Source organism: Zingiber officinale, chromosome 8B (assembly GCF_018446385.1).
Source record: "Zingiber officinale cultivar Zhangliang chromosome 8B, Zo_v1.1, whole genome shotgun sequence".
Classification (NCBI taxonomy): Eukaryota; Viridiplantae; Streptophyta; class Magnoliopsida; order Zingiberales; family Zingiberaceae; genus Zingiber; species Zingiber officinale.
Genome location: NC_056001.1, coordinates 105,816,240 through 105,833,221, shown reverse-complemented (window position 1 = coordinate 105,833,221; position 16,982 = coordinate 105,816,240). Strand labels below are relative to the sequence as shown.

Genomic DNA, 16,982 nt, shown 5'->3' with positions numbered 1-16,982 from the left:
AAGAAATTGTGTATTAGAATTACTTCGTGATACGTGCGATTGAGATAGATGTTGAGGTTAGACAGTTCCTGTGGCAAGGTGCTTTGGATCGTTTCTCAATATGCCTAACGAGTGTTTGTTTCTATTCGATGGGTGAGATGCGGATGTGCATTTGATGAAGGAGAAGTTTGCGAAACTTCTTCTGGGAGAAGACATGTCAGGTGGGGGTAAAGGAGTGCCATCATCCCTTGCTCTATCCAATGCCATCACCAATCTTGCTGGTACCTTCCATCTCCCTTATTTCATGGGCAATATCAAATGTTAAATAAAAAAAAGTAATCTTTAATTTCTGGTTCTCAATTAGTTTGGCATATGTTACTTGAAAGAACTTTTCAGAAAATGTAGCTTGATACTAAATTTGCAATTTATTTTCATTCCAAGCAAAGATTTGCCTACCTCATAATGTAGAAGAAGATCTAACTTCAAAGTGCCTTTTTCCATTGTATATCTACTGTGATTTTTAGTGCTTGGGCCTAAATGATGATTGAATATATTGAATGCTCTGCACATCAATTGAGTCATTTTTTCTCTGATGGACAGAAACCGAATCCTTCCTAAATTCATGTTGTTTGATTGGTACAGCTTCTGTGTTCAGTGAGCAGCCTCGAACCTATGTCTGCTGAAACAAGAGCAAGGTGGAGAAAAGAAATTGATTGGCTTTTATCTGTCACTGATCATGTTGTAGAGCTTGTTTCTTCTCGATCAATGGATTGATCCAACATGGAGGTTGTATAACATTTGTCCCCATCTTGCTGTATTATTGTAGATTTTTTCTTCTTCTCAATTGTTAATAATTATGCAGATTATGGTAACTCACCAGAGACGAGATCTTCAAGCGAACATCCCTACACTGAGAAAGCTGGATGCTATGCTCCTAGTAAGTTGTACCACCATGCTTTCAGAAACAATCTAAACCCAAAAGTTCCTACGATGATTGAAAGTTTTCCTCTTATGTGAATTCTAGACTTATCTTGATAACTTCAAGGACCAAAATGAGTTTTGGTATGTTTCAAAAGATGCTGATGAGTTTGAGAAGGGAAACACAGAGAGAAATGATGATAAATGGTGGCTTCCTGTTGTCGAAGTTCCTCCGAATGGACTTACCGAAGTGTCAAGGAAATGGCTGCAATTTCAGAAAGAGTCTGTTAACCAAGTTCTCAAGGCAGCTATGGCCATCAATGCTCAAGTTCTAACGGAAATGGAGGTCCCTGAGGAATACATTGAATCCTTGCCGAAGGTAATAATGAATCTCCACTATTTTCACCATACTTTCAGAATGTGTATGACATCTTTTCTGTTACTAGATTTTTGAATTTGCCATTTTATCATGAAATTTTACTCTTTCTTGCAATATACTCTATTCTTCAACTTCCTTGAAGTTTTTTGCCCACTTATGTCCCTAGAATATTCAGTTACAGAGAGAGAGGGTGCATTCTAACATCACTCAAGGTCACTTTGATTAGCTATTTTGAAAGAATAAACTGTGTAGAGTGTAACAATTCTCTTCCTTTCAACTTTTATGGCTTAGTGGATCTGGATTTTGTGGGGGAAAGTTTGGTCTTTGTAGTCTCTTAACTGCTCCTTGAATACATGTTGGTGGCCTTAGCTCACCCTTTCTTTTTTTTTTTTTTGTATCTGAAAGAAACTTTTCATGTTGTTCTGAAAAGAGATGCAACTTATTGCAAATCTGATAATGATCGATATCAACTACCATCAACATGTTCAATTTATGTATGGTATCTGAGTTAAAATTTTCCAAATGCATCACAGAATGGGAGAGCAATTCTTGGGGATGCAATTTACAAGAGCATAACGGATGACGTCTTCAACCCCGAACAATTCCTTGAATCTGTAGACTTGTCAACAGAATACAAGATCCTTGATCTGAAAAATCGAATCGAGGCATCAGCCATCATTTGGATGAGAAAGATGCACAATAAGGATAGCAAGTCATCTTGGGGCTCAGCAGTGAGCATGGATAAGAGGGAGCAGTTTGAGGGGAGAGCTGAGACCATCTTACAACTTATTAAGCAGTGATTCCCTGGAATTCCTCAATCATCTCTCGATACCAGCAAGATTCAATACAACAATGTAACTAACAAAATAGTACTATATGTAACTTTTCTTATCAGAAACCAACAAAGCCTTGGTATTTTTTTTCCTCAATAATTTCTGCAGGATGTCGGACAGTCTATCCTAGAGAGCTACTCGAGGGTTTTAGAAAGCTTGTCCTTCACTGTGATCTCTCAAATTGATGATGTTCTTTATGCTGACTCTGTAGCTCAAGACCCATCCAACGAGAACTCTACAAGAAGACGATCACTGACCGACTCAGAGATGAGACCAGTGAAGAAACTGGTCCCGAAAGAAGAGATGGAGAAGTTGAATGAGGCACCGGACTCAATGACTCTATCCGATTTCATGGGTTGGCATTTTGATCCAGACTCCGAGGAGAAAGATGTGAAGACGAACAAGCTTCCTAATATTGTGACTAATAAGAAGCTCTCATTCTTAGAGAAGCTTGAGAATTTAAAAGGCTCGAGAAGCCCTTCGGCTCGGCATTAAAGATGTACAATAGGAAGTTAGGGAGGCTCTTGGTTTCTTTTTAGAAGTGTAAATACTTGCAGAGGCATGTTAGATGCTTAATAGCTTCTGAATTTTAGATGATCTTCATTCATTCTTCCTCCTTTGTAGATGAGGTACAGCAAACTCTCAATGTTCATGCTCTCTAACTTTTCTGAATTGTTGATCCCAACTAAATACATGGTGATCATTTTTGCCAACTGCATAAACCTCGAAGAGGAATTTCGAGTAACTGATAAAAGTTTCACCATTGGATGTAGACCCGTGTGGAGTTGTCTAACTCAACTCAACTGATACAGTGATTGAGGTGGGACCTCCGAGTTGGGTCAAAGTCAAGAAGATTAGATGACATGGCGGTCAGGGTTAAAGAGGTCAACCTTTGAAGCCAACGCAGTTATTACTTCAGTCGACAGATTGCCAACCGGACCGGCAGTTGATCGGACTGAGGGGCCGGTCGGATGCTGATCCACGAGACATTGATGAAGCTTTGAGCCAAGTTAGTATTCCGGAGAGCCAGTCTTATCCTTGGTATAGCAACAACACAATTAACTAGTTCGACATAGTAATCGAGCTGATCGAGCCATGCATTCAATCGGACCAACTAGATACTCGGTCCAGCCAATCGAATCATGCGTCTGATCGGACCAACTGGATACTCGGTTTGTTCGAGTTCTCTGACCCAACAAAGAGATTGAGCGAAGGTTGAGTCTTCAACTACAGTTCTCTAATCCGACTAGGTGGTACCTATGAGTGAGGCCGATCGGGGGAGGCTCCGTCATATCATCAGCTAAACATATAGTGGGCTCCTCAATCCAATGACCTCATATTACCTTTTTGGTATTTTGTACCATCGAGGACCGAACATATTCTGCATTTAAGCTGTATATTTGAAGTTTTCTCTTTTTCATTTTTGGAAAATGTGTCAGAATATTTTTATGATCGGTTTTTTTTGAAACGTTTTGAAATTGGTGCCTAAACAGTGACATTATAAAAATGAATCTTCATCTATAGGCGAAGGTACATGATGTTGCGCCAATTTACATACTACTAGCTATTTTTCATCGACCCGATCATTGACTTGAGCGTCGGAATATCAACGTCAGGAACCCCTTTCCTGGCCTGACAACTAATGCTCTTTTTGAGACGTAGGAGCACTTTAGAGGCATCTTGGGATAACAAGGAGTTTTCATTTGGTCAATAGTAGAGCCACCATTTTCAACCAACCATCTTCTCCGCTTTTGCATAAGATCATCAACAAAGAAAAACTTTGATGAATGAACATGAACTTTATGTAGTTAACAAAAAGTTTCGATGGGAAACTTCGATGGGGTTGGACTGGGTCGGTCACCATAGATTCGACGTTATCTAACCTTGATTAATTTTTTTTTTTTGAGTTATATTCTCACAATTGTTCATTGTGTTATTCTAAGATATGAGTGTTGCAATCCTACAAACTAAAACTATAGTGCACTATGAAAATTATAGCCGATCTTTTCCTTTGCTAAGAGAACGCAAAGAGACAAGTGTGACTCTCATTGCAAAGTTTTGGTTGTCACTTGAGGATAAAACTAGAACCGATATAAATATAAATATCATTTTAATATTTTTCTTGTCGATCACTTTTGCCTTCATGTACCTTGGAATTTTATTGTGATATTCTAACAAACAACATATTTAGTCGTTACCACTAAAAACTTCAATGCACTTTAATTAATCATTTTTGTTTAGAAATTCAAAATATAGAATTGTATAGCAATTTTGATGTTAATTTTAAAAAGAGATTACTCTTTCCTGAATCTATTAAATTAATTTACCTTTTGAATTTATCTCCATAACATATCTTCAATTTTCACAAAATCATACTATACGATCACGATCTTAATCAATAAAGAGTAATTCGGTGTATGAAATTCTTATCAATATGGATATATAGGATCTATATTTACAATCGTATCAATAATATTTCCAATGTTATGATACACTTTTGTGGTTGACCATAATCTTAATTTAGAACGATGTAAATTTGACAAATAAGATGGCAAAATACAATAATTTTGCAAAAACAAAAAAAAAAAGAAAGAGGACGAATCAGTTATTTGTAATATTATAAATAATTCATTTTGTTATTCATTTGAATGAAGGAATTCAAATTATTTATAGAAGAAAGTGTATCTTTAGGCATTCAATATCGGCGTAGTAGTTTTTTTTAGGGAAAGAGAAGGCAATGGAGAGAAGGTTGAGGGAAACGATATCCTTTTGGGAAGGTACTCTTTCTCCTTCTCCCGCCCCTCGCTTTCCTCGGTTTCGATCTCGGCAGGGGGGTGCCTAGATTCGCCTGAATTCCGATTGGTCGCCTTCATGGCGGGTGCGCTGGTGGATCGAGCCACGAGTGACATGCTGATCGGCCCCGACTGGGCAATGAATCTCGAGATTTGTGGTATCCTTAACCATGATCCGGGGTGGGTAACCTTTCTACTGCATTTTTTTTCCCTGTTCGATTGCCCGCCGTAACGTTTTTTTGTTGATTAATTTTGATTGCTGTACCTGCTTTGTTATTTCAACGTTGTATTGGTATATGATCTTCCCTACATTGAGCTCGATCGCATTATTGGTGAAAATGTTAACGATCATTGCTCTTTGAATTTTTCTCAATCAGATAAGTAAGAAGCTGGTGATACGTGTTTCTTGTCACGGTTGGCAAGGTAGGGGCTTTGGATGACGCAGTTTGCGCAATCTTTTAATTAGGTATTTTTGGATCGTTGTGATGAAGGAAACCATTAGTAGCACGCAATTAGATTAGAATGAGGAAGCAGATGGCTTAGACATTTAAGAGAACACTGATATGTAGGTAATTATTCTTGTATCCCCACTGTATAGCTTTTCATTTATCCTTAAGGTCTCTAATTGTAGCATCCTATATTAATCTCGCATAAGAGTTGTGAGCTAATTAGGGAATTTGATAAGTCTTAGTCAAGCAAACTGTCGTTAACTTGAGCTTAAGTATTTCCTGCTGGTGCTTTGGATTTATCAAGTTAATCTAATGGGTGATTTATTATTATTTTTTTTATTATTATTATTTTATCAGAGTAGAGCATGTCTAGTTCTAGGTGAGATGTTGTTTCAATTTGAAGGAACCTATAAAGGCAGAGAGCCTCCTATTGGATTGAGTCTCACATACCATTGACTAGGGAGTTATGATGGCAACATAGTCTTAATTAGGGTTGATTATGACAACCCAATTGAGTTCCCAGATAGAAAATTATAAGACACAGATATGTGAACTTTCATCAAAGTGACTAATGGTTGAACATATAGAGTTAGTGAATCAATTATCTTGGTTGAAATGGTCTTACACTCAAGATACACATCAAGCCATGTTTGTGCCAACTGTTTTTTTTTTTAAAAAGATTATAGGTGATGATTAGTACCATCAGTTTTATTAGTGAAGTAGTGCATCCACATATGGAGCCTCATTGTCCCAACTATTTGAGGTTGGATATATGAATCTTATCCCTACATAGTGACTTTTATACTATCACTAAGTTATGAAGTACGGATGCTTTAATTGGCCTTTAGATTCACATAATTTCCTGTATATATCTTCCAAAATCTTTTGTTGTGTTTCTCCTTAATACAAGATGAAGGAAAGCTGATTGCTGAAATTTAATCATGTAAGCTGAAAATAAAGGACTGTCACGTTCCAACCTCATATTTATTCATAACTTCCTCTAATACACTTTCATGTCCTAATATGTTTAAATATTGAATTAATTTCCTTATTTGGACTTGGGTTACTAGGCAAGCTAAAGATGCAGTAAAGATCATCAGGAAACGTATTGGGAGTAAGAATCTGAAGGTTCAATGTCTTGCGCTGACAGTAAGTGCTCATAGTTTTTCCTATATATGTCTACTTGCTATTGGTTTTGGGATTTCTTGATCCAGTAATTTGGTTTAACATGATTGCTCAATGCATTTCTTTCTTTATTTGTTGGACATGGTAACTTTTATAGTGTTGTAGCTGTAAATTTGTAATCTTACCAGATCTTGTTTCTACCAATAGTCTCCTTTTCTGAATAATTTTAAAATATTTAAGTACATATAGTTTCCATGTGATAGTGTGTTCCATTATAATGTTCTTTTTAATGGGAAATTGCAACTATTGAATTACTTACTAGCAATGAACTACTTATGAACTTACGATTATATATTGAATTTGGTGATGACTACAATTTGTCATAAAAGGAGATAACAAGTTGAGGAGCCTAGGCCCATTGATTTAAACTATCTTGATTATGAATCTAATTTGGAAGTAAAGGAAGATGCATATGCTCTACTAATCAATGCAAAAGATTGAAAGAAGTCAGTTCCTTGTTAAGCAATAGAAACCCATGTCTCCTTGGATCCGATAGAATCAGATTTTTTTTCTCCTTCCATGTTTATCCAGGTGCACTGCATTTTCAAAACTATCCTATCAAATTGGTTTTGGGCATCTTAGGCGTGGGAAGTGACCAAAACCCCACTGCCCTAAACAATATTAGGCATTAAGGACTAGTCTAGCAATGGACCGGCAAATCACATTTTCTCATTTTGCGAAGTGGGAGGTTCCTTTGTTGTTTTAAATTTGACACCGAACATGGCTTAAGTCTATGTTCTCTTTGTGCTGTGCAATTCAGAATTGACCAATGGTAACAATACCTTATTGCATATAAGCATAATAACAAGTGTCACTGTGTCTTAGGTCTCTATGACACAATGTTGGATAGTAATTAGCAACTTTTTGTTCACACATCGTAATTTATGTCTCTCCATTCTTTGTGGATAATTAGCATCTCTGCTTTGTCTTAACTTGTTTTCACCATTCCTTGTACCCTGAAATTACTATCTAATTTGCATGGTACAGCTATTGGAAACAGTGATGAAGAATTGTGGCGACATAGTTCATATGTATGTCGCTGATAAAGATTTGTTACACAAGATGGTCAAGATTGTAACTAAGAAGGTTTTAAATATTCCACTTTTAAATATTTCTCAATTAATGCACATTACTTTCTTGCCGCTGGATTAATTCCTGATATCTTCATACAGCACCCTGATCATCGTGTAAAGGAAAAGATACTTGCATTGATAGATACTTGGCAAGAAGCTCTTGGTGGTCCACAAGCAAGATATCCTCAGTACTATGCAGCATATCAGGAACTCTTGGTATGCTTTTTTTGCTACTATGTTGCATGTTTCTCGTAGACAAATATTTGATTGATGACTTATCGATTCTAACTATTTATGATTTTGGACAAGTTCATGCCAAGTTTAGCTTAATATTTTACGTGATCTAAGATGATTTTTTTCTTCAACAGAGAGCCGGAGCAGTTTTTCCCAAAAGATCTGAGAGGTCTGTTCCTGCATATACTCCACAGACGTCCCCTTTGCAACCCTATCCTCCATCAGCTCGAGGTCATGGTTATCAGAATGATGCACCTGGATCTTCAGTTAAACCTACATTTGATTTTCCTGTCTTGAGGTACTTTACCTGATTTTCCTCAAGCCCTTAGTGTGTGTGTGTGTGTGTGTGTGTTAGTAACAAATTTACTGTTTGTGAAGTGTGATTATGACTCTTGTCTTCATTATGATGTTCGTGTTTGTCTATTTTCCTTCCACCATGATGCAGTTTATGTTGTGGCTAAGTGCCATATTTGTTGGTACTACATGAACCATGAACTTGCTAATCATAATTATGATAAACCCGATGTATGTTATTTGAAGATGATATTTTGTTATTACTGATAGTAGATGAATTAACCCTGATTTTTGAATTGTTTTGAAAAAATTAGAACTAAATAAATACATAAAAGTAAAATTGAATATATGGAATGTGATTTCAGTGATAAGACAAGGATTTGTATGTATTTTATCTTGAACTAATTATTGAACAAGGAATAGTGTTGAAGAACAGAGAGTGGGTAGTTGAAATGCAAAGAAGCTTCTGGAGGCTTATGTGATCTTTGTGTGCTCCTTTGGTTAAGAGGAAAGTGTTATAATACCGTTGTATGATTCATCATACTTTATGGATAGAAGTTTGCATTACTAGTAAAATTAATATAACAAAGACGAGGGTGCGTAAATGGATATGTGAGATTATTAGAAAGTTAATAAAAATTATTATTTCTAAGAGCAATAAGATGTAGGTCTAATAGAGGATAAAGCGAGAGAAGATAGATTAACATGGTTTGAACATGCTCAAATACATCAGGATATTCTATAGTTAGTAGAATGGAATGGCTTAGAGTAGAAGGTTTAAAAGATAAAGGGAAGACCAAACAAGATTTAGTTAGTATAATGAAAAATGACTTAGTTAATTTAAATATTTCTAATGATGTGGTTTTGCATATAGTTGATGAGGATGACTCATTATGTAAACAACAGACAGTCTGCAGTATAAAAATCTAAAGTTTCTAATTTATCATTATAGCCATATGCTCCTCTTTGGTTGTCACTGCTTCATGTATTTGAGCTTGCAGCATTTTAATTAACTAGAATTATTTATCTGCCCTTCAATTGGGCTTATGTCAAATTTCCTTTTATTTTTCTCTTTCAAGCTAGCTTGTCCAGGCATGTACCAATAAGTATGCAATTTGACCTGGCGTCCTTTCCTCATTCTTATAGAAACTCTTATCTGTTCAATTCTATTATTTGGACATTACTGCAATTTTTCTCATTGAGGATTATGATCACCGTTTCTGGTCATGTAATTTTGTACTAAAAGAGTCTAATGTTCTTCTCAGCCTTTCAGAAATTCAAAATGCTCGCAATATCATGGATGTTCTTGCAGATATGTTGAACACCTTTGATCCTGGAAACAAAGAGGTATAGTTCATTTTTATATTTTTCTGAAGATATTTGTGGTCAAGCTGCCTCCCAAAACAATGATTTTAAGATTGACAACTAAATTTGAAGACGGTAAAATCTTGGCTGTAACCTTATGTTTAGGAGGTCACGGTAGCTATACATGAATGAGCAAGTGTTACTCTTCACATTTTGCTGTCTTTAAGCTCGTCTCTTGCTGAACTCTCTTTAAGCAGGGCAGTTGCAATTTATGTTGATAATGATCTATGTGTTTGTTCTATCTTTAGGTTTGGGAATTTTTTATGTTGATTTGCAGAGCTGCTATATTATTAACTTCTAGAACATGTCTATGATCCAGGGCCTTAAACAGGAGGTAATAGTTGATCTTGTCAGTCAATGCCGTGCTTACAGACAAAGAGTTGTGCATCTTGTGAACACGACTTCGTAAGCCCTCTCATCTATGCTATCCATGTTTGGTGAATCTGTCAAAGACAAATAGAAAGATGCTTAATTATATTTCTGTCCAAAACATGTGATAGTTGCATTATTTTCCTCTTAACTCTACCTTTCTTATGAGTACGCTAAGATGAGAGTGTATATTTGTTTCACTTTATTGTATCATTTATCATTTTTTCTTATGCGTTGCATGTTTTCTGCTATCTTTTAAGCATTGTACTTAAAAAAAAAGCAACTATATATTGTGAGATGTGACATTCGTGCATAATGGCTCTACATTACATGCACACAATTCTGATGTTGAGGATCAAACACCGTGATTGCCACACAAGGACACAGGTAACAACCCACTGTTGGCTTAAGTGTATTAGAATTGACTTTTGTTTCTTGATTTTGCTGTTTTAAATTCATAGTTAGTTGTATGTATGTTCAATTGATTATCCATAGATGTAATCATGAAATATTCAAATTTCATGTGCTAACTTGATCCTAGTTACTGAGGTTTCAGAATGCTTGTGCTACTCAACCATGATCACATTAATTCTTGATTCTTAGCAGAGATGAGGAGCTGCTTAGCCAAGGACTTGCTTTGAATGATGATTTGCAGAAGGTACTGGCAAAGCATGATGCTCTTGCTGCAGGACTTGCTGTTCGTGAGGAGAAACAAAAGTCTCCTCAAGCACTTGTTGATATTGATGATCCTTCAGCTAGCAAAGAGACAGATCAAAGGTATTCAAGTTGTTTTTTAATGATCTGTCATCTTCCTGCTTGCACTGTAGTTGTTTTTACATGAACAGTTGGGAGAAATTGTCATGACAAGGTATTCTGATTTCTGAAGTGAGTATTGGCATCATCGTTCTGTATGGAGTGCATTTCTATGGTAGGTTGTACTGTTGTAGATGCTAGTTTTATTATTATTATAATATCTTCACAAATTTCACCCTTTTATTCATCAACACTGTTGTCAGACCATGTTTACTCTGTGATTGGAGTCTGAAGAACATCCAAATTTTTTGATATTTGGCACTACTTTCTTTTTCTTTCCATTAAATTAACTAAATATAACTAATAACATAGGTCACCAACTACAAACACAAATTCAAGTAGCCAGTCCCCGCTTCAACTGTCCCTGCCTATTCCTTCTTCATCCAATGGTTCAGTTTCCTCTTCAGCTGATCTCATGGATCTTCTCAGTGGCGAAAACTTCAACAAACCTGCAACAGAGAATATGCTAGCTCTTGTTCCTGCCAGCGAACCTGTTAATAATTCGTCTCCAGACCTGAAAGCCTTGGCACTTGCAGACATGTTTTCTTCTGGTAACACACACCTTAATGACAATGAGGTAGCAAACTGTTTCCAAACCATTTCTTCATTTACGGCACCGCCATGTGTATCTGCTGAATCCAACCTTTGCCTCATGTTCAGCAGCCACAGCATGCACAGTGTACCGATGGAGATAGCCTAAACTCAGAAACAAGTCAAGTTGTGCAGACAAGTGATGGCCAAAGAGTCCAGCTAAGCCTTGGTTGGAATGGCCAACTAGCAGGATATAATCCACAGGAGCAGGCACTTGGTTATGGTAAGACCTTTGTGCCTTATCCGAATTTTTTTTATGTTGCTTTTCTTCATCTAATTAAATCTGACTTGACAACATTAGTATTGTCCTTACTGAATCTTAAGAAAATCCAAAAAAAAAAAAACGCATTGTTTATCCTGGAATTGGTATTAAACTTCTCCAGTTTCTGAATTACAGTGGCATATGTTTGAGGGGCTACACTGTATTAACTGCTTCCCTAAAAAAAATATGGAACTGTCACATCAACGACCCTCTTAGAATTGATTCTATGGATATGAAGGGAGGTAAATACGGATACACAACTGAAAGCGCATGGTCGGAATGCTAACTCCAGATAATGACACCCAAGGATCGAACCCTGGACTTCTCGGCTACAAAATCATGCGTCCCCAGCTGTACTACGCCTTGGGGACTTGTATTAACCACTTCCCTGATTGGACTTGAGATGGATCTTGCAGAATGCTCATGGACACGTACATTGTAGTTGTGTCAATGCATTGACTTCCCTCCATTGTAAGATTTGGGGTTTTAGGGCAATGCATTGACTTCCCTTATCGACCAGGTCACATAGGGAGATGCTTTATCATTACTGCAACGTTATATATGAATGCATGCATCTTGCTGAATATTCTATCTTCACAATTCACATAATTAGAAATTTATACATAATTAGATATCGTAAATCTGCTTGCATAATTACTGTCTTCCAAGGTGTATCCTGAACCTGCTCTTTTTGGGTATATCACACTCTCAAAATCTTACATGTAAAGCTTTCTTTTGCCATTGAGTCTGGCAATTTGAAACCAAAACTGTAAATTGTTCCAATCTGTTTAGTTGTTCTACCAAAAACTTTCGGACAGAATTCTCTATCTACTAGCTTGATTATTAACCTTAGTTGATTTGTTTACAGGTGCTGATGACCAAGATGGAGCTTTCCCCCCACCGCCATGGGAAAAACAACCTTCCCAGTGTGATTTGCCTGATATGCACCATCAATCTCCTCAACCCGGCCAGCCTGGTGGTGTGCTGCCCCAGTTCACAGGGATGCAACCTCAGATCGAACAAGGCAACCATTATGCAGGCATGTATCCTCCACTGCAGAACAGCCAGATGACAGCTATGTATCCGCAGCAAATGCTTGGAGGTCACGGTGCTCGAGCCATGTCAGGCTATGCATATGGGCAAGAACAAGACACTCAATTTTACGACCCAACGAGATCCTCATATCCTTATTCAACTCCAAATGAACTCTCCTACAGAATGCACGGGCTTTCTGTCCAAGACCATAGCGCATACGCAAGTAACACCTCATCCTACCAAGTGCCAGCATCCTCATCTTATCTGCAGCATTCAAGCAAGCCATCCCGTCCCGAGGATAAGCTTTTTGGTGATCTTGTTACCATGGCTAAAACAAAGCAAAATAAGCCTACTCATGGATAAGGTGGGTGAATTTATATATGTATATATATATATTTTGTTTGTTGCTGCCATTTGTTATATATATATATATATATATATATTTTGTTTGTTTGTTTGTTGCTGCCATTTGTTGCATTTTTTCCACAGATGAATTTTGCATATATTCTTTGTTTTTTCTCATGCTATTTCTTGTAAACAGTGCCCTTGTCTTCTAGTATCTGTCATTGTGTTTCGAACAAGTGAAGGATAAACACACACACATATATTCTACTGTATTGTGCTAATGTACTTTGACCATGCGACAACAGAACCGTTACAAAACACAAGATAACATATGACAGTTGAAGTATCTACTGGCTACCAGGGTAATATCACGTATCACGTAAAACAACTTTCATAACACACAAAAAGAAGGTAAAATCACTAGCACACTTTTAGATAGTAGCACCAGTCACTTCTTCATACTGATAGACACGCATTCTAAGTCTCTTGGGAACCAAGCATTCACCGCCAAGCCGTTGTTGCAGGTATACGATCGAAGCCAACAGCAATCCTTCGCAAGGAATGATGATGTCCCACGCCGTGGAGTAAAAGTCCCATTCTTCACTTCCGTAAATGTTGGTCGAATGTATAGCAACGTAGCTTCGAGATCGGTATACATCATACAAGTGAGGCAATGCTCGAGTCACCACGATCCCCACGTAGAAGAATGGCGTAAGGACTTTCCCTTTGGACTGCTGAGCCATGTTGAAGACGATTTGAGGAAGCAAGAATCCATCGAGCACAAAACCAGAGTAAGATATCAAAACCGCCCACTCGGACGACCGAAGCCACGCGAGCAGCGCCCCTGCAGCGTACAGAGGCAAGCACCATTTGAGCGCACGCCTCTCTTGAACCCATAGTTTTCTGTTGTCTTCCGCTGCTGATGATCTCGATGACCATGCCAACTGAGCCAAGCGCAAGGACAAGAACAAAGCTACTATCGATATCATCCTCACGATCACTTCATTAGCAGAAATCCACCTGCTCCTCCTCCGCAGAAGCATAGCTGACCCGTTCGTCTGGTTCGTGAACAACAACGCTTCGACGTTCAGCACCAGAGGGATTGTGTAGCCCAGGACAAGCACAAGCAGCATTGTGATGGACACGGAGGGAAGAATGTGCGGCTGCTTCTTGACATGGAAGATCTGCAGCGCGATACAAATGCAAGAAAACGTTAGAGTGATAATAACCATGATAAGTTCCGCATCCATTCTCCAAACAGATCGATCTATTTCGCGTCCTCCCATATTGTTACTGGATGAAATATTTATGGTATCGAAATAAAGAGGCTGAGACTGAATCCTCGTGCTATTGATCGTTCCATCGAGGCGGACCTCATCATCTTCATCAATCGGAGCCAACTGGATACTGATCAATATTTCACAGTCGATGGACTCATAATCCAGGGTGTCATTCTGGCCTAGCTGCTTCGGGTATCGATATCCTTTCATGCATATTCTTCCAGTTGCAGAGTCGTACACACCTTCAGCTGCAAGCTCGTTTATTTCGAAGTCGTCATCATCAAAAGGATTCCATCTGTTGGTTATTTCAAAGCCTACGTTCCGGATACTTGTGTCAGCGGCACCCGAGCTTCTGATGTCTGACGTCCTTCTGTAATCATATTCAAAAACAGAGTCTCCTACTGACAAGAAATTGGCTTCCCTCCACGTCCGTTTTCCTTTAGAATCCTTCATGTTTATATCTAATCTCACGCCACCCAATGATTTTGGACCTGGATATACTTGATGACCAGACTTAGAGGAGGTTGCTATCCCATTGCTACAAGAATTTCGAACCGAATCCACTTCGGTGTAATTGTACTTCAGACCATGAATCCTGTTCCAGCCATCGTTGAGACTATGGATAGAGGCCATGTCAAAGTACTCCACATCTTTCTTGTCCTTGTTGCTCCAGATGCGACCCACGACGCCGCTTCTTTCTTTCAGTGTCATGACCGTCGGGAACCACAGAGTGAGTCCGACGTCGCAGGCACCCACATGGGGATGCTCCGGCAAATCTGCGTTGATCACACGACAAGCTAGCAAACAGAACTGCTTCCTCTGGCGATCCCAGTATGCTTCACCAACCAAGGACCTTTCAGGCCTCATAGGCATATCGTATGAATAGCTACTGGAGTTGGAGAAGTAAAGGTTGAAATTTATGGAACCATTCTCTAGGCAAAAGACCCGGTTCAAAGAAAGGAATCGAGGGGTGAATCCCAGGCTTTTGCCTAACGGTCTACAACTGCCCTCGGGGCAGTCAGCGCTGTTCTTGTAGTCTATTCTGAACACCCGAGCAGAGAGGAAAGCGCAAGCTATGGCAGGTTCGATTTCTAATGAGTCTTCCTGATCAATTTTGACGGTGGGACATGAACTGGTGGCTTGTGGGAAGATGGTGAAGTGATAGGGGTTTGGGGCGTAATAAGCTAAAACCTTGATGGAACTGAAGTTGCTGGGCGCACCGACGCGGTTCAAAATCTCTACTTCGCCGTCAATCAAGCTGGTGTTCAAGTTGGAAACCGTGGGAAAATTCAGGATCAGGACAGCGGAGAGAAGAAGGGATTTGCCTTTGGCGTCGCTGTAGACACCACGGCCGACCATGCAAACTTTGCCGGTGGATTCGGACCAGAAGCCGGCGAGGTCGTCGAAGGTGGCTTCTTCCACGACTGCGTGGGGCGAGCGATGGGAACGCCTCCTGCGCAGGCTGCGCTGCGTCCGGTTCTGGGAGGCGCCGATGAGCGTCATGGCTGCCTGGATCCGGAAGGTGCCATTCTTCTTGGTCTTGTGCAGGGACTTGGTCCGGAAGTTGACGGAGGGCGGGGCGAACACCGCGGAGGTGTCTACCTGGCTAAAGAGGCCGGCGCCGCCAGAGAAATACCCATTACGGAAGGAGATGTGGTCGAAGTGCTTGACGACGAGGGCGGTAGCTTCTGATTCCGGGACGGTGTCCCCGCAGTGCTCGGCGTAGGAGATCTCGCCATGACTAGCCGCCGAAGCAGAGGAAACGGTGCAGAAAGCCAGGATGAGGAAGAGAATCCCCAGGTGATGCATGGCAGTGAGCAACGAGTACGTCTTGTTGACACCAACGAAGTATGCTTGGATTGTTTATCCAAACTATAACATACGAAGAAGTAGAATAAAATTTATTATTTATAGAGAATATAATATACTTGTGGATGAAGATGGAAGAAGTACAACAAAATTTGTGAATCATGTTGCTCCAAGAGGGACGAGATTGGGCAATAGTTTAATGATCTTTGCTGAATGCATGATAGTCCAAGTCGAGGAAAATATAACAAACATAGTTATCAGTTAGAAAAGGAAAGGAAAGGGTAGAAAAAAACAACTCACGCTGTTGTATGTGCTGCTCGAGTCAATGGAAGCATATATAACTTCTTCAGGGTGTCATCTCCACTAGTTAGAAGACACCGTGCTTACAGGGTCTTATGAATACGACAACCGAATATTTAAAATTTTTTATATATTTAATTATTCATCTTTTATTTGGATCCGATCATGATTTAGAATACGCTTTGAAACAGACGGATTTACCTTAGGTCCATCTGAGCTGTAGGTCAGCTTTAAAAAATAAGATAAAATCATGCCTATGAAATCATCTACTTCAAATCCTGCACCAAACAAACCTGCCATCTAAAAAAATATTGTATTCATTTACCCCTTGTCAGATAATACATGAGAAAATTCTTGCATTAATTATCCCTACCATAATAAGTTATCAATCATAATCATAAATATATTTGATCTTATCTTAAACGGGAAAGATAGTATATTGGACCATATCAAAACTTTGAGCTAGAAGAAAGAGAGCTTCTTGTGATCCTACGTGTCAAATAATAAGAAGTAGAGGGAAGAAAAAATTTTAGCAACCTGGTTAGGGAGGGATCTCCGACGCAGACACTCCGACGCTTAAGTCAAATGAGTGGTCGATCGAGAGAAAAAACGATGAGTAGTAGTAATGAACAGTACATGAACTTGCGTAACGTAGTATTGCGTACCTGCACGTGTAG

At 38.9% G+C, this 16,982-nt stretch overlaps 2 protein-coding genes and 1 pseudogene across 2 annotated transcripts; 2 read left to right on the top strand and 1 right to left on the bottom strand.

The window, feature by feature from the left end:
* The first annotated feature begins 145 nt into the window (after positions 1 to 145).
* On the top strand, positions 146 to 2,604 carry LOC122016723 (annotated as a pseudogene).
* A 2,204-nt stretch (positions 2,605 to 4,808) lies between these two features.
* LOC122016597 (TOM1-like protein 9) lies at positions 4,809 to 12,937 on the top strand. Its single transcript, XM_042573952.1, has 11 exons — positions 4,809 to 5,081; positions 6,421 to 6,499; positions 7,523 to 7,621; positions 7,708 to 7,824; positions 7,977 to 8,140; positions 9,402 to 9,483; positions 9,821 to 9,906; positions 10,477 to 10,647; positions 10,996 to 11,260; positions 11,344 to 11,497; positions 12,405 to 12,937. The coding sequence occupies exons 1-11, from the start codon at positions 4,981 to 4,983 to the stop codon at positions 12,932 to 12,934; spliced, it is 1,848 nt and encodes a 615-aa protein (XP_042429886.1). The 5' UTR covers positions 4,809 to 4,980; the 3' UTR covers positions 12,935 to 12,937.
* A 260-nt stretch (positions 12,938 to 13,197) lies between these two features.
* On the bottom strand, positions 13,198 to 16,005 carry LOC122014137. Its single transcript, XM_042570320.1, has one exon. It carries the CDS (start codon positions 16,003 to 16,005, stop codon positions 13,348 to 13,350), a length of 2,658 nt encoding a protein of 885 aa, XP_042426254.1. The 3' UTR covers positions 13,198 to 13,347.
* Between the last annotated feature and the right edge of the window lie 977 nt (positions 16,006 to 16,982).

What these genes read in the sequence shown, in the direction of transcription:
- LOC122016597 (XM_042573952.1), top strand. Translation starts at nt 4,981, where the DNA reads ATGGCGGGTGCGCTGGTGGATCGAGCCACGAGTGACATGCTGATCGGC. An exon ending in ATCCTTAACCATGATCCGGG is followed by an intron (nt 5,082 to 6,420) that starts GTGGGTAACCTT and finishes TTGGGTTACTAG; the next exon opens with GCAAGCTAAAGATGCAGTAA. An exon ending in TTTGATTTTCCTGTCTTGAG is followed by an intron (nt 8,141 to 9,401) that starts GTACTTTACCTG and finishes TGTTCTTCTCAG; the next exon opens with CCTTTCAGAAATTCAAAATG.
- LOC122014137 (XM_042570320.1), bottom strand. Translation starts at nt 16,005, where the DNA reads ATGCATCACCTGGGGATTCTCTTCCTCATCCTGGCTTTCTGCACCGTT.